Source organism: Sturnus vulgaris, chromosome 2, assembly GCF_052056855.1.
Source record: "Sturnus vulgaris isolate bStuVul1 chromosome 2, bStuVul1.hap1, whole genome shotgun sequence".
In the NCBI taxonomy this organism is placed as follows: domain Eukaryota; kingdom Metazoa; phylum Chordata; class Aves; order Passeriformes; family Sturnidae; genus Sturnus; species Sturnus vulgaris.
This window is the reverse complement of record NC_142244.1, coordinates 104,878,027-104,900,073: the sequence shown is the minus strand read 5'-3', so window position 1 is coordinate 104,900,073 and position 22,047 is coordinate 104,878,027. Positions and strand designations below refer to the sequence as shown.

The 22,047-nt window shown below is 41.7% G+C and overlaps 1 protein-coding gene and 1 long non-coding RNA gene across 8 annotated transcripts in view; one reads left to right on the top strand and one right to left on the bottom strand.

Annotated features, from left to right (window-relative positions):
* The window catches only part of CNKSR2 (connector enhancer of kinase suppressor of Ras 2), a 206,390-nt gene extending 191,646 nt beyond the window's left edge, over nucleotides 1–14,744 (bottom strand). For all 7 annotated transcript variants that reach the window (XM_014879721.2, XM_088160266.1, XM_088160265.1 and 4 more), the window contains exon 1: nucleotides 14,314–14,744. In XM_014879721.2, the coding sequence (XP_014735207.1) occupies nucleotides 14,314–14,377 (64 nt within the window). In that variant the 5' untranslated portion in view covers nucleotides 14,378–14,744. The remainder of the gene's footprint in view (nucleotides 1–14,313) is intronic.
* Nucleotides 14,732–17,685, top strand: LOC148224943 (uncharacterized). Its single transcript, XR_015801778.1, has 2 exons — nucleotides 14,732–14,890; nucleotides 15,506–17,685. It is a non-coding gene; the product is annotated as an uncharacterized LOC148224943 (long non-coding RNA).
* Nucleotides 17,686–22,047: the final 4,362 nt, after the last annotated feature.

The following is a 22,047-nucleotide window of genomic DNA, read 5'->3' as shown; positions in this document are numbered from 1 at the left end:
CATCATCATGACCACGAAAAACTTTTTCAAGGGACTGCTTGAAAGCAGGGAGAGAAGTAATGAGGTTGCTAATCCTCAATCCACCCCATAGCTTTTGGTCAAAGGTAGGAGGAAAAGTATGGATTGTTTAGGAGGTGGCTCAGGTGGAGGAAACTCCTCAGACCTCCAGTCTCAAATCAGGAGTGACAGGCAGCACAGCAGTCCTCGAGTCCCACCTGTGCAGGCACAGATTTGTGTGGAAGAAATGAAAGCTCTGCAATGAGGATACCACTGAACAAACACACAAGGCCTCAAATAATTTGAAAGGCATCAGCCATCACAGAGTGCCTAAGAAATCACAGACAATCCAGTCTCTTCACTAAGAAAAGAGCATTTTTCCTTTTAAAAAGGTTGCTAGAAAAGGATTATGGCATTGTTACCATTTCTTTCTTTACAAAACATTCCCAAGTTTCATGTATCAAGCTAAAGGTCACTCAACTTCGTCTCCACATAAGGCAGAGGCATTCACACAGGCAGAACTAACTGTATCTTATAAAGCTAAACAAGACTGAAGAGGTTTTCTGTGTTAATGACTAACAAAACTTTGTATTTGCCAGCATTTAAAATGCCTTATTATTTCTAATTCTACAAAACTAATATCAACAAGAAATGAATCTGTCAAAGTGCAAACAATTTCTACCTAATAAACGGGATACATGGCAAGTAATATAACAGTGGTTTTAATTAGCTGGGCTTATAAAGCTGTTACAAGACAAATTTCTTTCATTAAAAAAAAGCAGACAGTCAGTTAGAAATGCTTCAGTGCACCGAAACTGAAGGTGACATAAGACACTGAACCTTCTCCCTCCCCTGTGACGAGGAGGAGCCAGAGTAGAATCAGCCAAGCAGCAGGTGATGAGCAGCCCCTTCTCCTGCTACTGCAGTACTGGTAAGTCCCCAGAAATGCCAGCAATAAAGGGGGTCCAGCAGCACAGAGAAAAAAAAATCAGCAGTGAAAAGAACCATTTTCTGCAATTTTGCTCAAACACTTGGGATAAGAGTTTCATGCAAAATTAACTCTAGGATATTCTAAGTCCTCCAGTATTGAGTACCAATGTTTTGTGCGTTGGTCAAAAATGGTAGCATGGTACCCACAGCATACTAGGTATACATTATTTTATAATGAAAAAAAATAAGTGACTAAGAGTATGTGTGTATGCATAGTAGACCTTTTTTCTCCACTTAAGGGACTCTTGCTTTTCACATCATACAATTGCATTCCAACGTAAAGTTCCCATTTTCCCCCTTGCTTCAGGCTGGAGGTGCACCCCAAAGGAGGGCTGTGCCAGCTGCTCCTTTTCCCAAAAGCACTGGGGGCAACATCAAAAACATCAGCAGAAAGCCCACTGCACATATTATTAGCAGAAGACTTGGTGTGCCCAGGCCCAAGGAAAGAGACTCGGGCACTTCAAGACAGAAATTATTAGATGCCTGAATTTAAAAATCACAGGGCATGATTGCAGGCAGTTTTGTCTGATCAAATTAGGATGGAGACAGATACATCCCTGCCTCCAGATGCTGTTGTTGTTGCCAATGCCACCCTGGGCACACCAGCCAGGATGCTCAAGGCATTTAAGAGCACAGGGAACCTTAAGCTCCCAGCCCTTGCACCTACAATTATTAAAAGATCCTGGGTAAAATAAAGAACAAAATACTGAGTCCTGGAAGCAAAGCTGGGAACCAAGACACATCCATGCAGCTAAATAGAGACTCACTGGACAGCAGCTTCTTATTTCTTAAAAGTGGTTTTGTGAGCAGAGATTACAAGATATTGCATGAATGCTGGATTGTTCCCCTTCAATTCAAAACAAGCCATTGTTCTGGGATGGGAAACTGGTTTCTGAAAAGACAAACAACCCTTGTTGCTTGTTTCATTAAACTGGTAAAAGAAAATTTAATTCAAATTAAGAAAACTCATATGCAAACAGATCCACTGGAGAAAAACAATTGATATTTATGTGCTGTTGCCACTTTGCACTCATTACAGGGGCTAATGTTTTGCAAGACACATCTTTTAAACCTTCCTAAGCTTATTATTTACTATCTCCTGACAAGCATGACTTCATTTCATGAGCTGGCACACATCCCATTGTGAGAATCTAATCTTTAATAACATATCCTAATTAAATATGCACATTTAATGCAAAAACCAATAGCTAAAATTCAGAACAAAAGAAAAAACATTCATTTGACTAAACAAAGCAATTGGATTAGAGTGCACAGAGCAAACTCAAATATTAAGTCACATATGTCACAGCAAAAAGTCATTAAAGGAAGGGGGGAAAAAAGGGTAAAAAAATCCCCAAAAAAACAATCAGGCAGACAATTCTTTATACCTGACCGTATCTGACCTCTCTGAATTCCTAGCTAGCTTACTCCCCATCTGTCATATGATAATAACTTTAAAAGAAGTACATTTAAGAACTCATCAAAAGTTCAAGCCAATTGTTCTTAGCATGCTTGATTCCACTCAAGAAGGGTGTGTTCTTTTACAGAAGCCACAAGGATTTATTCTTCTCAACACTCACGGCATAATTTCACCAATAAACTATTTACTATTTTAATAAATGATTAACAGTGACAAAAAAATCCTAAAACATTTGTGAGCATAAAAAAAAAACCAAAAAAACCCACAACCCAACAAACAAGAGCAAACAAACAAATTTTAATAATTAATTCTCGAGATTTAAATACCAAAATCACACCACCAAAAATCTACTTCAATGTATTTGCCCATTTCTGAATTACTGCAACGTAGAAGCCACTTTCCCTCTAGTGAGTACAGTCCTAACATTTGACATTACTAAGATCATTTGAACTCAAAAACTTTGAGTTACAAGTTTGTGACCTGCTATAACACTTTCAAAGACTATCAAAAGAAAGTTAGATAGACTGGCAGTTTTATAAACCATTTTACCATTGATTGAGACTAAATCCCAACACTCATCAATCTTTGCCTTCAGAGGACTCATTGCAATTCCTGAAGTTTGATTTAGTAAGATTTATCACAACAGTATTCTGCAGGAAACTCCTCATAGTATTTGAGAGCACCAAACAAGAGGGTAAAGGCATAGGTTTTGTAATTTTAATTCTTAGGATAAATACAAGTCAATCACCTGCATCACGTTACTGAATACAAACAAGAGAAAATCTACTGAAATGACAATATTACAATTTCTAGGTCTTATCTAATCCTGCCTGACTTTGTACATGAAAAGATGAAGATTCATAAGACATTCATTTTCCCTTTGAATCTAAAATGCCACCATTCCCACTACAGACTACAATATACTGTCAACCGAAAAACAAACATTTTGTAAAGCAAAGGTCTTTTAAAGATTTTTTTTAATAACAGACTGTGCAGCAAAGTTTGTATTCAGCTTTACCTTCTCTTGAACTAGAAAACAAACTTCAATTAATTTGGGGGTTTTTGAAAGGACCTGTCACATATTGAAGTTCTATTTTCAGTTATTCTATTACATGGAGCATTCATTCCTCTAAAGAGGAATTTGCTCAGATGTGCAGAGGTGAAAAACATTCAGGACATGCCATCCTGCAGGCTCAAGCCTTTGTCTCAGTCACAGCAGTTGGATGCCCAGGCAGCCACCCACAGACATCACTGCACCCCACTTTGGAAGGCAAGGAATACCCAAAAACCTCACAGCCCGGTAACTGAGGCAGGCATTAACTGCCCAGACGGTTCAGGTTTACTCATTCATAGCTCATTAGCAGTTTGTAATTGGATAGCTCAGGACATCTTACAGAGAGCTGAGCAACAACAGGGAAGATGCAACAGAGAAACTAGAGAATGCCCAAGTAAATAACAGGAAAGGGGGTTTACTGTCCAAGACAGATCAACCAAAATATTGGTGAGCTCCTTGTAAACTAACTTTGTAGAATTTTAGTAACTGAAAAGAAACTAACTGTAGATCTCTGCAACAGATTTAATCTTTTGTTCATCTAGCAAATACTACCCAGTGTATGGGATTTTCACAGAAAGTGATTTTTGTCTTGCTTTGGTTTTTACCAAGACCTCGGACTGGTAAACTGTCGAGACCATTTTCAAATAGTGACATTTCCATAAAGGAGATGGGGACCAAGAAAATGGTGTCAGATTGTTTTCAGTGGTGCCCAGCAACAGGGCAAGAAGCAATGCCCATAAACTAAAACAGGAAGTTCCACCTTAACATGAGGAAAAACTTCTTCACATTGAGGGTGGCAGAGCCCCGGAACAGCTGTCCAGGAAGGGTTGTGGAGTCTTCCTCTCTGGAGACATCCAAAACCCAGCTGGGACACATTTCCGTGTCACCTGCTCCAGGTGACCCTGCCTTGGCAGGGGGGTTGGACAGGATTATCTCCATTATTCCAACCCCAACAATTCTATGATTCTGGGAGATGGCTACCACTTCTTCACTGCCACTACTCCTCAGCTGTCTTATTCAAGCCAAAGTAGTTATCAGGAACACTAAAACCAATTTATGAAAAAAAACCCCACAACAATAACAAAAAACATATCCAAAGAATTCCTATCAAACCAAAAAAAAATATGGTAATCATAGGAAATACAGAAGCTCCATGATTACATATACATTATTATACTTTCTATAGTTGCAAACAGCAGCTTCACCATAACTCATTAGTCATTCAAATGCTCTCTCAGTAATGAAGTTTGCTAAAGCACTCATAATTAAACAGTCCTTTGAAGGCTATGAGCTATCCAGTCCTTTTCAAAAATGAGTTTACTTGCTCTCGAGGAGTCCTGTCATAGACCTGTCTTATTTTTCTAATGATAATCTGTCCTATGTCGTTCAAATGTTCAGATTGACACTTACATGGAATTTTTTTATGTGCAATGTATATACTTCCAGGCTGAATCTCTGTCAAATCCACATGCAGAGCATGACAAATTATTCATAGTACACTTTACTCTTGGACTCAGTTATCAAGACTCCAGAAATAGGCTCTTGACCCCAGACTGCATTAAACAGCTAAGATCCAGACAATTTAAAACATACAATGAAACAATGACTGAAGTAACCAAAACTACTTCTGCTTTTGAAGTCCAGTACCCAACAGTGAAATTACAGACTTTGGTATTTTCAAGAGGACTTGTGGGGCACAATACTCAACATTACATCAAAAAGCATTAAAAAAAATTTAAGAAACATTAAGCCTCCACATTCTAGGTCAAACTAGCATATACTTTTATTTGAAAATATTTGAAGACTGCAACATTTGAAATAATTAACACCTCCTGAAAAGCAGTAAGGACCATTTTGCCATCCTGCATTTACAGAAAATTTTGGAAACAAGTAGAAGTGGACTACCAAAATAAAAATACACTAATGTATTTGGTTTGGTTTCTTTTCATATTCGCTCTAATAAAATAAAGTCTACCAAAAAGAGCCATTCTTGATCTGTGAAGAAAAATGGAGACAAAGGGCACATGATTCTATCCATGATGATAAAGCAACAATAAACAAGATAGCCAGAAGTCAGCCAATGCTGAATGCTCAAGAAGGTACTTTTTAGATATCTCACAAAAAAGTCTCTAGTCACACTTCATTCAAACTAAGCAAGAAGAAAATTATAACTTTTTTTGCCGTTTAAAAGTTATACACAAAGCAGGACAAGGGCAGGTTCACAACTGTTGAGTGTACACAACCTAAGCTGGTTTTTTTAGAGAGTAACTTCTGCTTTGCGTTCAACAGATCCTGCTACCGATTTTGCTTCAAACAGAAAAATCTGAAACAAAACAAGGACAAGAACAGCACTGCACCTTGCAAATCAAACTATCAACTAGACAAAAGTAACCAACAAAACTACAAAGCAATTAAAGAAAGTAAGGCAGGTGCATGTCAGTAATGGATATGAATGAGGGGAATCCAGTTGCAAAGATTTTAATTATTAACATGGAATTTAATTAGCGTCCTGCAGCTAACTCTCCCACTACTGTGAAGCAAGTCTTCAGCAACCACACCTGACCAAGATTTCAGGTTGGCATCTCACTAAAATGACTAAGTTCTCTTGTCATTCCCATCAAGGGTTTCAGTGTTGACTCAGAGGGAAGAATGCCATCTAGTGAATTACTCAGACAACACTGGCACATCCCACCTATATTTACCTGGCCTCAATATGCAGAGGAAGAGTTTCTTCACCTTCTTATTGATGTGAAGATTATCAGGAGAGAAAGAAGAAGGAGAAAACAGGGGGGAAATACCTATTTAAAAATAGGTCATTTATAGCTATAGCTACTGGAAACTGGTGGATCTGACCAAACTAAAAATAAATTCTACACTTTAACAAAACCAGAAATGTTATCAACCTCTTTACAGCTGACAATCATTCCCTGTGGGAGGAAAGAGTCCTTTAGAGGTGAGCCTGCCAACTGCTCAGCTCTATACATGGGTATGCTCATCCTTCCAAATACAAGAGGCCAAGGAGAGGTCCCAGCATTACCCACGCTCATGGACAACCTTAGCTGCCACCCCAACACTCCTCTAGACTATTCTGGCCAGCTCACACAGGGAGGTCTCATTCCACCAGTGCTACTAGACCAAGGGGCACAGGCATGGCCCCATCAGCAGTATCTGCCCTGTGCAAATGGCTCAGGAGCTCCACTGGACACCTCTGACCACCCACACTTCACACCAGCAAAATCCCAGCAGAGGAGTCACCACAGCATTCACAAAGCACAGCTCAACATCACCAAATACAGACCCTGTCCCGCTTGAGGCTGATGCAAATCCTAAACCATTTATTTTAAAAGCTACTTGAACCTTAAATTTAAATGCTCAAATAACTCTCATCAACATTTTTCCCTCTTCTTCACACAACAGAAAAAAGGTATCAATACAAAAGTACAGCACTTCACATCTGACCACATTAAAATAATACACTTCAGCTGAATACAGTTTAATTAAGGCTTACTCTGGTGCACTCCAATATTAATTGTTTACTTGGAAATTCCCACCATATGGTACTGTAGCAGATGTTAATCATGTAAGGCCAAACACTTTGAAATTACTGCTCTAGCCACTTCATCTGAGGTACCAAATGCCCTAAATTTCTACTTAAAGGATAAGCTGGAAATGCCAAACATCCAACAAGATTATATCCACAGCTATTTTCTTCAAGATAATATTATCTGGCAGATAAGTAGCACAAAATAGGGTAGATTTTTAAGCCTCCAGTATTGTAAAATGACTTGCTATAGACAGTGCTGGACTCCCTTTGCATAAGAAAAATGCCTGCATTGAAAACCTCAAGGAAAAATTTATTTGGTATCCCAGATATCTGCTGAACCCGACAGACAGGGAGGACAAAAATGTGTATACAAGTGGATGTGCATTAAGCATTCCAGATCTTGGCTGCCCCAGACCCATGGATCTGTGTCTTATAGTCCCTCATCCTTCAGCTGCAAGAAAGGAACATCATGAGGAGCAGCAGATGCTTACTCTTGGATAGCTATTTTAAACTACCCTGCTAGGTCTGTCTCGTAACAAGAAATAAATAGTGCTCTGAGCAGGTTCGTAGATTTCTTACAATATGATCCTAACACTGGGCTCCCAAAATTTTTCTTCTGAAAAAATATAACTCACCTCCATCTCCTTACTTCATCTTTTTATAGAAACCAAATGCATTTGAAAAGCTGGAAAAGATCAATGAAGAAAATGTGGTCTTTCAGAATTTCCCAACACAGTGTTTCCAGACAGGATTTTTTAACAAGGTGTTTGGGAACTCTTATTCTTCAGCACTTGTCTTGGTAACCATTCAGCTTCTAAACTGAAGGTTTAAAGTATTCATTAAGTAAATAATTTAAAGAAGTAAATGTGAAAACACAGTTCTGCTTTGGATCAAAAAATCTGAACTTGTTATCCTGAAGAAGGTAAGTGCTTGCTACAGGTGATTCTCAGTGCAGTTATTATTAAATAAGGATATTATAACTTCTTGGGAAAAAAAAGCAGTTACACAAAAAGGTAGCCTTAAAGAATTAGCTCTTTCTCCTTGTTGCATACCTTTGAATACAAGCCTATACAAGGAGAAATTTCTCAGGAAACAGCTTCTCCTAATTCCTCTGGAAAATGGTAACAAATATTACTACTTGACTCTGGGAAATACAGCACAATCAAAAGCTACAGCAACTTAACTGAGATTAAATGGTTATCTACACTTCTGCAGATCAGAGAGAAAGGCTAGACCATTTGTCAATTTGGGGTTTAGAAGATAAAACTGCCTGGGTTGTTATTGTTGGAATGCTTAAAGACAACTACTTGCAAAGATTCTAAAAATATATCTTTATATACATTTCAACCCTCTCATCTGAAAAGCTATCTGGTTTATATTGCTGCCTTGCAAAATTCTTGACACCCATTAACCAGAAAAGGCATTTGTAAACTTCTTGGTTTAATACTGCATTGTGCAAATAAATTTGAATAAGATCAAAATACAGAGCTTTACCGAACTGTTGCAAAAAAACACTCGAGAAAACATATTGTGAGGCCATATTTAAACTAACAGATGTTTCAGAAATAGAACAATATGTTCAAACAAAATAAAGGTGTTAAATGGGCAGTGCTAAAAACTTCACAACTAAGCACATCAATTTCAGGAGCGACTGAGATTACCTCATCTAGGAAAACTCCCTCCTAAAAACATCATAAATTTAGAAATGAATTCTGATGTTATGCTTAAAATTTGGCTGCATGAATTATTTGCAGAGTGGCTGCTTATGTAACATCCCCTTTGCTATGGCAACACCCGGCTGTTAGGCTTTGACACATCCCAGTTGCAATTGCAGTTTCATTTTCTGCTGATAAACAATGGCAGGAGAGGTTTTCTAATCACAAAGATGCTCTAAAACGCATCACTGTGACTGATGTGGCGGCCATTGATACTGCTAAAACTCCTAATGTCAGAAGGGCAAGCAAAAAGTGAGGGATCCACAGGAAAAATAAACAACCTAGAGAGATCTTCCAGCACTGCTTTCAGTACAGTTTTAAAACTGAAGTCCTTAAAACTAAAGTTTGGAATAGTGCAGTTTGACTCTTGACTACCTGCCTTTGTAAACTCCCCTCTCCAAAAAGTCTTTGTTGGACTAAAATTCTTGTTACTTTCTTACAGAGGAACTATATATAAATTAAGGAGGTTGTGTGTTCATCAAAATTAAACTCCAGCTATGGCATTATTTCATATTTTTCTACAGCTTTTTTTACTGGGCATTACAGTAAAAGTCATAAATCCATTTAACCACATCACTTCAAAGCTAATGGAGTACTACATGTACCCTCTGATACTGTAAAATTTCAGTTTGCTTTACCTTGGAGAAAGAAAATAGTGGTTAATGCTGACAAATTGTAAAACGCCTGATCTATTCCACATATGGCACTTAGCAATGACTATTAAGTTGATGACTATTCTGACACTCATCAGTCACCTACACACACTTGACAAGGAACTGAAGTTTCAGAATCCAAGCGTTTTGCGTACTGTCATCCAGCTTTTTTTTCTTCCTGAGACAGCTCAGCCTTTTCCATATTATTTCTAATAGCCACAATTTTTAAGGGCCCTGCAAAAATCAATGTGGAGGCAAGTAGCATAAGAAAGAACTCTTAACTTAATACACCACTAGAAGAAAAACTAAAAATTATGTAGAAAATTGAAAGCCCTAAATAAGGCTCATAGATTTGGAAGCACACCTCCTCTTTACCATGAAGTAGGTGCTCACATGCCTTTGGAGCACTGTAGACCATCCTACACTCCAGAAAAAGCTCCCCCCTAAACTCAGTCCACGTCAGTCTTTAGAGAAAGCCAAAAAATAGCCAAAAAAAATCAGTCTGATAGTGACCCTGAACACGGGATTCACCCTTTTTTTAAGGCCTGAACTGATTTGCTAGATCTTAGTGCTGCGAGACAATCTGTGACTTCACTGATGAGCTTCCCTGCTGCTCACTAATGGCTCAGGAACTGCACCAGAACCTGGGTGCTGCCATAGCAGAGCCAGGGCTCTGCTTGCACACGAACAGCAGTAGGGGGGTCCCCATGGCAATACTCTTTGAAATCATCATTAAGTATTGGAGTATTTTGTGTCAGAGCATTCCCACAAACTGTTGCATTTTCTTGATAACACGTAATTCCTGCTGCACCAAGTGGAGCACAGTTGTTGGCAGCCCATGATGACTCTGCAAACACACATGCCACTGCAAATGGGTATGAACTTCAGCACACAAAGAGCCGACAGAAACTGTTCTCAAACCCATGCAATATTCAGTCGTACAGATGGGGAACTTCTGCACTCTGCTTTCACTTTGCTAACACATTCACATTTCTGCTTCTCTGCCCCCAGTCCTTCTAAACCCTGGTAGAGTGGACTTTATAGGGGTAAAAAGCCCTTACTCTTTAGCATTAGAAGCCTTTAAAGGTAACCCCATGCCTTAGATGTCAGCTTCTTGAGTACAACTATTGTTACAACAGTTTAAGCTGTACGAGCTTCGTATAAGCCCTATGAGCTGTCATTCAGCAAGCAAAATATAAATATTTAATAAATATTTACTGTTAGAAAAAGTAATATTGATTTTTTTCAGGTGGACTGCCTTTTTGGAACAGATTCTGCCATTGAGGGATTGGTATTGAATTCAAATTAAGAATATTGTTAAAAGCAGTAAGCCCTTATCAAAATACAGTAATCATCAATAACCTCAGACTAAATAAGTTAGATTAGAAGACTCAGTTAAAAACATCCTAATGTTTGGTAAGTAACCGAGTGTCTTTAAGTGTTCTCAGAGCCTCAGAAATCTAAAATACATCTGGCATGTTCCCCTCCTGAGTGAGTGAAGGCCATGAAGTTCGACGACACTGGAACGTGTCAACGTCTTGAGACACGGCAGCAGAATCCACACGTGTCCTCCAGAGGGGAGGCAGAGGAGGTTTCATCTCACTGATCCATACAGGACCTTTAAAATTAGTGCTAAATATATGAAAAGCACAGTAATACATAGTTTGAATCAATTCAAATACTCATTTTATCCTCCATGTACAATATGCCATCCCGTGGGAGAGATGAGCTAATCCTTCTATGCTTTTTCCAGCTCTGTGACAGTTACTCTTCTGCATTCACTTTAAACCCTAGAAAATTCCTGTGCTGACACAGGCCCTCCTCACTTTGTCCCTTTCATTTGCAAAGTCTTAACTGGTACTTTGGTCCACAACTTCTTATTGTAAACATTGTCACAGTCAAAATGTAGATAGTTACTTATTTGTATAACCAATTGCAGGCATAACTCTGTCACTCCGCAGCAGCATTAGGCCATTACACAAATCCACAGACAATATGTATGTCAAGGAATAAAAAAAAGACAAGATACTGGAGAAACTCCATTTATTCATTCTTGAGCCTGTTTCCTTTAGCAGCATCCAGCCCAGAGCTTGGTACTTTCATCTAACCCCTCTGAGTAGAAATATCTTCCCCATGTTCATTTCTCCTATCTTATAATTTCAGGCCCAATGCTTTATCACTACTCTGAGCAAAATGCCACTGAGGTAATGGCTCTTTTTCCCTAAATAAGGAATTCCAGATGAGGCCTTTTACTGCAAGTGCTCAGGTCATACCAACAAGACCATCACAAAAACACTGAGAGCAATAAAATCTAACGTGTTTCATTTCCCCTTACTTCCAGATAACTGTAAGCGATGTTGAACAGTAGGATTTTCCTTTTTCAGGAAAGATGTTGCTTTGAACATCAAAATCTATTTGGAAGAATTGTCTTTACAGAGCTGCTCTGAGGAGGCATATGACATAGCAGGGCACTTAATTCAAGGAAGAGGTTAAAACCAAGTTCAACATTTATAATTCTGTAAAATAACCCCCAGTAAGCCAGCAAAATATTCTCATATCTTGAAGTTTAATGTCATTTATGCAAGGCAGATTTGACTGTCGCTAACTCAAAGACCACAACTGAGCTCCTCCCAAACTTCTCATGACAGACACATTCATGTTTTACTCATCAAACTGCCTTAAAAGACAAACAAGCTACTTTGGCAACTTTCAGAAACAGAATTTGCTGGAAACAATGCACTTAATGCATTAGAAGAGTATTTTTCCATATGGATTTCAATACCAATGTTTGCAACACCACACGTTATAAGTAAGGAAAACAAAGTTCTTGCAGCAAAGACTGCTTGCCCTTATCCACTTCCATCCTTTCTCCAAAATCAACAAGGTGTGACCCATCAGGCAGGAGCAAACCTGCCCCCAGCTACTGGTCATACTCGTTTCCAGGCTCAACTTTGGAAACTGGAGGCCACCTAGGTGGTTTTCCTCCAAGAGTGCTAGTCACAGGCAGGTGCTTCATCTCCTTGCACCACCTAAGTCAAGGTTCACGTGCTACACAGAATACAAAATGAAGAAATGGAAGCATTGAAGCAACATATATGCATTCACTCCGTAAAAATGGAAGTCCTCCAGAGAAACAATCAAACATTCAGGCAAAAAAAAACACCCAGGGTAAACACTAAAAAGCAGGTTTCGTATTCCAGAAAGTGGGCATGACTGCAATAACTGCTTTTTTCTTTTTTGGTAAAGTTTACATTATTATTTCTAAAAGATCTACAGCTCTGAGTGTTAGTCACAGGTTTCTAACTACAAACCCTTATCCAGAAGCACAATTTCTAATGCTACCATTTAGCCTGTTCTTTTCAAATTACTGACTTCATAATAATATAATACAAAAGCAGAGTATGCAATGCACTTCACCTGTCATTTATGAAGAGTATTTGATGTCTTACATTTTTAGATGTTTTAAAAATGCATTATCTGCAAATTCATTATTTTTATGCATTCCCCAAATTATGGGGAGGGTATCTCAGACAACTGATTAGAAAAAAGTCCTACACAATCCTTTTATCTTAAATTAAAAATGTTGGAAGCTAAATTGCTGTAATTGAAGTTGAAAATGGTTTGCTCTTAATACTGATCATCTGTAGCTCCTTCAAGCTTTTTATTAATATTTACTAATTTCTCAAGATATGAAATATGACATCATTCTTTTTAATTTCTGTAGAGCGAGAATGCTTCCGAAACTGCAAAACTATGTATGTAACTAAATACAATTATAACTCACCAGCTAAAAATGCCAGGATTGAATAACTGAAAACATATGCTATATGCCTGAAATTTTAAGGATGATGAAACTGTCACATTGGTAGCACACAGCATGTTCTAAAGAACTCCCACAATGTAGCAGTTGTTCAAAACTTGTACCCATCCGGTCATTCTATCTTTATAAAAAGATATATAAGACTCGATGGTGATTTATTCAAAACACAGCTGCAGACTAACTTAAAGGTAACAACGGAGAAAAACCACACATACACCAAAAACCACCCAACTAAATACCCCTTCACATTACAGCACTAAAGCCATGTCAGAATGGCATGCACACAGAATAAAAGAAAAGCGTTTCCAAAAGCTCCAAATTTTATTCCCATCGGAGTTTATTCGAGGAGAGGACAGGTGAGAGGGAGCGGGAGAAGCGAAGTAGCGGAGCAAGCACACTCAGCCCAGAGCCCACTGTTCGTGCTCCCTTCAAGCACGGATCTGGAAGAGAAGCCCCCGGGGAAGGGGTCGGCGCCCGCCCGACGCGCGGAGCCCCCGGCCCGGCCGGAGGAGGCCCTGGCCCGGCACGGCGGCTCCGGGAGCGGGGACAGCCCCGGCACCCCCGAGGGCGCGGACCGAGCCCCGGCCCCGCCGAGCGCCCCTGGCCCCCTCCGAGCGGGTGAGGTGGCGGCCGTGTCCCCCCGTCCCCCAGCACGGGCGAGCGCCGCACGTTCGGCTGAACACGTTCGGATGAACTTTCACTCGCGAGCGTTTCCCGCCGCACCCGCCGCAAGCAGCCGGACGCTCCCCGCGTCCCTCCGTGCTGGGGGCGGCTCCATCGCCACGCCGCGGTCGCCGCTCGGGAGCACCCCCGGCTCCCGCGGGAACAGCCTCGCCTCCACCCCCGGCGCTCTCCCCGGCTCTACGGGCAGCCGGGGATCGCCAGCCGCCGCCCCCGCTCTAAGCCCGGGGCAGGGGGGTAGCGCGGCCCCCGGCCCCAGCGACGCGGTCCCGACGGCCTCCCGCCTCTCTTCCCGACCCCAGCCAAAGCGTGGGGGCAGCCGGCGCTGCCGGGAGGCGGGATCCCGGCGCGGGGGAAGCCGCGGAGCTCCCCGCACCTGCGGGGCGGGGGTGGGGGGTGATGGGAGAGGGCGCTGCGCAGCCCCGGCACCGCTCCTCACCTTTCATCCAGTCGACGACCTGGCTCGGTGACCACTTACTGACGGGCTCCATGATGAGGGCCATGGGGGCGCGGGGCTCGGGCGGCCGCCGCTCTCCGGGCTCGGGGCTCGGCTGTGCGGGGCCGAGGGACCGCGCTGCCCGGAATCCCGGCGGCGGGAGGAGAGAGCCGCTATATCCCTGCTTGCCTCCGCTCCGCTCGCTCGCTCGCCGCCTCTGTGGCTCTCTGGGGATTTCAGTTCATGTTGCCGGCTCGGCAGGGAGGGGGAGGAGGAAGGAGGAGGGGGCGGCACGCTCCGACGCCTCCCGCCCCCGCGAATCCGCGGGCACCGGCGGCGGCTCCCGGCCCCGCCGAGAGGTCGGTCCTGGGCGGCGGTGAGCGGGACACGGGCTCGGCTCTGCCCGCTCTGGTGCCCGGCGGCTCCCGCGGCTCTCCGCGGTCGCGGCTGCCGCGCCGGTGTCTTTTTCTCCTGGCGGAAATGACGAGGCGGCTCCTGCCACCCGAAAATATCTCCAAGTGAAATGGGAAGCGACACCCGACGGCCGCCCGGGGAGGGGGGAGCCGGGATGACTCGCAAGGTGCCGCCGCCGGCGGGAGGGGGGTCTGGGGCGGCGGCAGCGCCGAGCACCTGCTCCCGGCGGGCCGGGCAGCGGGGGAGCCTGCGGGGGAGCGCAGCCAGCGGCACCGAGCTGGCGCTCGGGGTGTGGGTTTGTTGGGTTTTATTTTCCCTGAATTAAGCATCGCTGCGTGGGTGGGAGAAGTAATTTTTTTTTTTCCTTTTTTTTTTTTTTTTTTTTTTTTTGCGAGAGTGAAGCCCGGCTGTAAAACGGCAGTGATGGTCGGTGTCGCCGGGCGCCCCGAGGGAGCGGTGCCAGCAGCACCGATGGGGTGGCGGCTTTTGCCCTCGGTGTGCGGGCGGCCCGGGCAGGGCAGGGAGAGGAGAGGACCTTGTTGATTGCCCGCCCCACGCCGAGGGTGCGGTAGTGGGGCAGACTGGAGCGAACCCAACCAGCAGAACGGGGGTAGGACCCCGCCGACCGCAGCACGGAGAGCACCGCGGGCGCCCGTCTGCCCTCCCTGTCCTGCGGGTTGCACCACGGTCGTATGGAGGCTGCAGGTGTGAAAATCCGCCATCCCTGCAGCGGGTCATCCTTGCTGGAGCTGTTAATTTTCTCCTCATTCTGTCTCCCCAGGCTACATCATCCTGGAAGTTACCCCAAAAAGGCAATTCCCATGGGCCCTGTGGCACAGTGTCTTTTGGTAGAAACCCCTCCCAAGCGTAGAACGATTCCTCCTAGGATGGCTGTGACATCCTTTTCCTTCCTAGGAGCTTCTGCTCTGAGTAGGTGGCATTTCCCTCCGGAGCTCCAGGCACAGGATGGTGCTAAAGGTTATTTTCCTGCTGGTAAGCTGGCCAGTGTATGGCTTTGCCTGCCTTTGCATTCACCCTGCTCCTCCTGCCAAGGCTGAGGCAATGACCATCGAGATGTTCCCTCTGACAGTGTTGGCTGATGAATGCCAGCTGCTGATACTGACATTTAATATCTGTATGTGAGGAAAAAAGAGGATTCTCTCAGTCCTGAAGCGGTTATAGCAAAGGAATCAATTCCTTTGTGCTGTATGGGCAGTGCCAGAAGCTTTCCCACTTCGATGCATGCTGCTGAAGTAGCAGCGATGAGGGACAATAACACCCACAGGGTTGGTAACACCTCTCCCTGGAGACCCAAGAAGAATTTCCCTACCAGTTTAAAGTGGCTCTCACTTTAGAGGTTGTACGTATTTATCTTTGAGAAGAATCTTCTTTTTACTGAAAACTGGGGCTTACACACTGTAATTTTCCTCGAATTTAGCTCTAGACTCGTGTCTCCTGTGTCACATTCCTGCCAGCACACTGATGAGGCCGTCTGCTTCTAAAGAGGTTGTGTTGCTTAAAGCCACAGAAACAATAAACTCACTTGCAAACTAAGGCTGACTTTTTTTCCTTGTGAAAGGTTTGAAAGGTATGCAGGATTCTTATGTACTGAGTTATTGTTGTTGAAAGGGCATGTCATAATTTTAATTAGAAACCAGTAGTTTGAAAGGTTTAAAAGTATAAATATGCAAGATCAGACTGAAGCCTGGCATGTAATTTATAACATCATCGTGTAATTCTCATTAGGCTGAAAAGTTCTTTGTAGGTGAAGACAGGGGTAGTAGGTTCTCAGTACCTATGTATGTAGTCCTATAGTTCATAATTAGGCGTGCCCTGGGATTCCTATAGCATGCCAGCATAATTTGTAGCTGCAGCAAATTTTTCAGTAAACCATCTGTGGCCCAGGACTGTCCTCATGGTCAGTATCTAATACTTTTAAAGCCCCTTTATGGAGGTTTCATCAAATTACGGAGTGGTAAAAGGGAATTCACTCTTCCACTTCAGTAAACAGATGAAGTGCTGAGCATCGAATCAAATTACGTTTATTGTTCTTCTCACAAAGCATAGCCATATCATAAATACTGGGGTAAATCCCTCTGTTTTACTTAGATCTTGTTTCAGTTTCACTGAAGATTGTTGGCTTGGCTATGGTAGGGAGGACTTGGCTCAGGAGTAATGATAAAATTATCCATCCATGGTATTTAACTTGGTGACCTATTACAGCAATGAATTCTATAGTCAGGACATGTGCTACATGAAAGTATTTTTTTTTAATTTGCTCTAAATTTATTGCTGCCTGATTTTATTATTGTTCTCTCTTTCTAGGGTAAGAAGGAGAGCTGAATGACTTTTTATGCTGACCTTCTAAAACTGAAGTGTTTCAGCCAAAATGCCTTAACCAATGTCTTTTGGCTGTTTTCATCTTCCAGTTTAGTGGCCTTCATCTTGCTATCACACTTGTGTGAGTCAGGCCTTTTACATAAAGCACATGGGATAGTCTCTTGCAGAGACATTGAATTACAGCATTATGTCTTAACTCATGTTGTAGAATTACTCTGATCCATATAGTGCATTTAAAATTACTATATTTAAAAATACACCTAAATATATGTTCTTGTTAGGAAGGCATTTATTAGGTAGTAAATGTAAAAGTAAGTACACAATAAAATTCAATATTGAAAGAAAAATAAAAAGAACAGGAATAAGTTTAAAATTGAACTGTAAGTCTGAACTCAGACGTATAAAACTACATATATGCTTAGATATCTATTTTCTGAGCAGCCATGGATATGGATGGACAGCTTCAGCAGATGAGTTTGGACACACACACCTCCTGGATTAGCAAGCTTACAGAAGATACTGCTTTTCTGTTATGGTACATTATCAAAAAACAACTTCCCTAGAACTCAGCTGGAAATTATAGCTGCTACAGCAATACAGATTGAAAATAATACCAATAAATAGTTTGAGTCTGTCTAATAATGTACTTTTTGTGTATATTTAGCAGTAGGACAAATGAAGCAGAGCACTGCTCATCCTGAATAATGGTGGCATCTAGATCCAAGTTCTAATGATAGTACACTGAATAGTCATTTGTTTTATGTATATAAAGCCAGACTCTAGAGTGGATATCATTGATGAGTTGCAAGCACAACTGTGGGTTCCTCAGAAACTTCATGGACTTCTTGCTAATGTCTAGAAAGTATGCAAGATATTCAGAAATGACAATTTGAAATCTTGCCCTGAAGTTAGGGAAACTAATTTAGCTATCAAAAGATGTTGTTTCTGGTGCTGGATATTAAAGCTGTTTCTTAGGTGGAAGATGAAAACAAGTGGAGGCAAATTAACAGTGACTAAAGCTGAGGTCTAATAAAAACAGTTGGAGTTAAATAAAAAGACAAAAGCAAGCTAAGTGGAAAAAAAGCTAATACTTTCTTCACATTAATAAATTTTGTTTTTGATAGCAAATAAATTCCCAATTTTTACAAATAAGTCTTTATTTGATAAGAATCGAGCTTTTCCACTGGTACTAGCTCATGCTGCAAATATCTGCTTTGGATGCCATATCTGCATTCTAGGGAGTATTTTATTCCACAGCTTGCAGCAAGGTGTAAAGCAAGTTGCTCTTCTCCTTAAGGGGAGGGCTGCTGTCTGTCCTCTGTTCCCCAGAGGCTTTTTCACTTCAGAGTGGTGCCTGAACTGGTGCCTCAGCAGGGTGAGGATTGCCAGGGCTGGCATCTTCCAAGGGGAAGGGAAAGACTGAGAGGGAGGGAAATAACAAATAGCCTTGGTTCCAGGAGCCATGGGCAAGCAAAGGAGGAAGAGGAAGGTTCATGATCAGAGGCACAGTAAGGTAGTAGGTCTCTGAGAAGGGTAGACATGGGGCAGATAAGAAAGTTTAGAGGAACGAAGGGGCTTAGATGCAGTTGAAGACCCAAGCTGATTTAGACTGGGGTCTCAACCTGAGCAGTTGTCCCTGGCTGTGGAACATGGGGAGGTGGAAAGGCATGGGGATGGGAAGGAGGCCCATCCCAGCTGAGAAAAGCAGGTGGCTCTCTTGCCTGTGCCTCGGGGGTCTGCATGGCCCATTGCCCCCTGGCAACTGGCCACTGCTTGCTCCGTGGCCATGGGCAACCTCTACCTATACAGCAAGGCTGACAAAAAGACAGTGAGCCTCCAATGACTTAGGGCCCACATTGGGCTCTTGCTGTTCCCTCATTTCTTACTACTCATCTCCTTCAACCTGCTTGAAAGCACAAGTCTTTTAAAGTGTTTCAAATGCAAGCATCCTGGCCTTAAAGACATCCCTGGTAGTTTAATTTGACATAAATGGCGGGGGGATGTTGTTGGGCAATTGATAATATTTTGTATAATCAGAAATAGAAATCATAATCCCCCAAAGATGTTTAATAATTTAAAGTATTCAGAACTCAATTAAGGCTATTAAGAGATTAGAAATTAGATTAAAGGTGGCTAAAGGGTAGAAATTCAAGGACTTCAAACACCTTTTGTAATACAAAGGCTCTTAAAAAATGAAAACGCTGAGAATTTCCCCAGGAAATTCCTATCATTTTAATTAGGTTTCTTCATTTAAAATAAAAAAAAATCCACACAATTTGAGTCCCACTTCCTCTCTCAAGCAGTGGACTCAATTAATTGCCTGCTGAGACCTCCTCCTTTCCCAGGTTTGGGGGGACATGCAAAGGTCTAATAGATTTTGACTACCAGGAGGGACCACCCCAATCATCTGACATGTTCTCCTGTATTGATGCCTGCCAAAGAAATTCTCCCAACCTTTCCTGTGGTGCTGGGAATTATCTTTCCTCTGATCATGTTTTCTCTGGCCCAAACTGTATCCATTTCTCATTTCCTCCCATATTGAGTCAAGTGTCTGGTTCTTTTTGTCACTGAAAAGAAGAGGAATCCCTGAAAATGTGGAAGGCTCTTGTCTTTCTACATCTCATGGTTTCTCCCAGCTGCTGCTGCTGCTTCAGCTTCACAACAAAGGGAAAGATGGCAAAGAGCAATGCTGCCATAAGGAAAGTGCAAGCCAGTGGTAAAGGGGCAACAGATATGTCCCTACAAATGCAGAGGGTTCTTCAGGAGCATTGGCCACTGAGTTGGAGCTGTGTGGGGAGCTGCAATCTCAAAAGTTTTCTGTTCCTTTGTGAAAATAAATACGCATAGGTTGTGCTGTGTGAGCCTTCTCATTTTCTGTTTCTCAGGCACGAGCCCTGTTTGTTCATCAGCTCGGCTAAGGCTCCACCTTTACTGCTGCCACACAAATGCCCTGCCCTAAATAACAAGAAACCCTAGGGAAGCGAGCTTCTGTGCTAAAATCATATAGAAAAAGATTATGAAAGAAAACAGCAACTGATTATTAACATCGGGTTCCTGCTCAGGTCCCCACACTACTAGCATCACAAATGTAAAATGGCTGCCAACAAGATTCAACTTGGAAATCTCATTAGAAGGGAATGTCACAGTTTATTCTGGGTGATAAATGCTATTTTATTGCCTTTGGAATGGTTGGCTGGTTTGGCTAAATGCAATGGGTGGCTCCCCTTGAGGTATATATTTCTACTGATGAATTCATATTGTCTGAAGGATAATAAATATCTGATAATTTTCTAAGCAATCTTTAAAATATTTAATGTTGCCAAAGAATGCAGTCATCTAAATTCAACACTGAAGTACAGAAGAAAAAGAATAATGATATGGTAATACAAAAAGGGTAAAATCATAATGAAGAGGGACATTTGTCAGTATACTTAGAAAAGCACAATCTGTCTCCCTGGTAATTTGGTGGAGTACAGAAAGTATTACATGCCATATTACAAGTATTACATTTTATTTCTGACTTCAAGAATTGTTACCATATGTTCAAAGTCAGACATGACCTCTTAAATATAGCATGTTCTTTGTTCGTGCTGTGCGGGCTTCATCCTGCTTGTACAGTATTTATTCTGAAAAAATTAAGGAATATAAATCTTCCAGTGCCAGAAGCCTTCATATCATCCAGATTTTGTGGATGAACTGGACAGCAATAATTTGGCTCCTACTGACCAAGGAAACTTGACAGGTCTGCGTTATTTCTCATACCTAACAACTTTCTCTAAAAACTATTTATATGGAAATAGTCCTGAATTTCAAGAAGTATTTATTGCTTTCAAATACATTTTACAGGAAAAGGGAAAAACCCACATATTTGCAAATATCCTGGTGTGCAGCAGCTTATTGATGGTACAATTAAATATGCCCTGATGTGCCCTGATAAGGCTTTGATTGGAAGTTATTTGAGATTTAATGCATGCAACTTCGTGTTTACAGATAGAGAAATGTATGACCTAAGGTCCTCTACTATGAGTTGTCCTTCCCAGACTCCAAATTCTTCCTGGAGATCTCTTTGGACTGTACATAGACCTAAAGGTTCATCCATATGGTGTCACATTGAAAATAAAGGGAATTTTGGGAGTCTAATGGCCAAATCACAAGAATGCCTGCAGATCAATTTTTACCAGAGTGCATGTTAGACTAAAATACCCCACAGTGTTCATATATCACATCATTACTATCGTTTGGACTTTTCTACACCCTTACCTTCTTATTGTTCTTTTCGTACTGCTGTTTACAGCCAGAGCTGGTTAGAGCATAAGATACAATGATAAGGTAAAGGACTATTGTTATTGTCAAAGGGAAGGATAATGAATATTTCTGTAACCTTTTCCAGTATCAAAGAAGTGTAATAATGAAGGAAAAATATCAGTATAGACAGGAATGAGAGGTCAAGATGAAAAGGCGGCATTATGAAAGGAGTGACAGGGAAACAATACAATAATTAGAAGAAAATATTACAAGAAATTGGGAAAATCAAGAAGCATAGGAGGAAATGAAAGTATATATAAGCATGGATCAATCTGTAGGTACAGGTAGAATTAAGGGTAGAGAGGGTTAGAAAGAGTGAGAAGGAATGTAGTCAAGATACGGCGTAGTATTAAAACTGGGAGGAATAATGAGAAAATGTGAATATCATCAATGCTAAGAAGTCCAAAACATCGACAGATTTTAGAAAAAAAAAATTAAAAGGCAGGTAGATTGGACAGGGTGTATTTGAAATACCTAAAGTGACTCAGTAGGAATTCAACCAAGGATAAGTAGTTAACACTAATTAATCAGAGAAGAAAGCAAGCTCCTCCCAAAACATGCCCAAGTGCTCAACAAAAGCTTTTTGTTGTTATTTGTCTTGTTCCTTGTTGTACTAGGGCTAATGAATCGAGCTCTGCTGGATTAATAGTGCCTGACTCATTCTCCAGCACTGGTCTC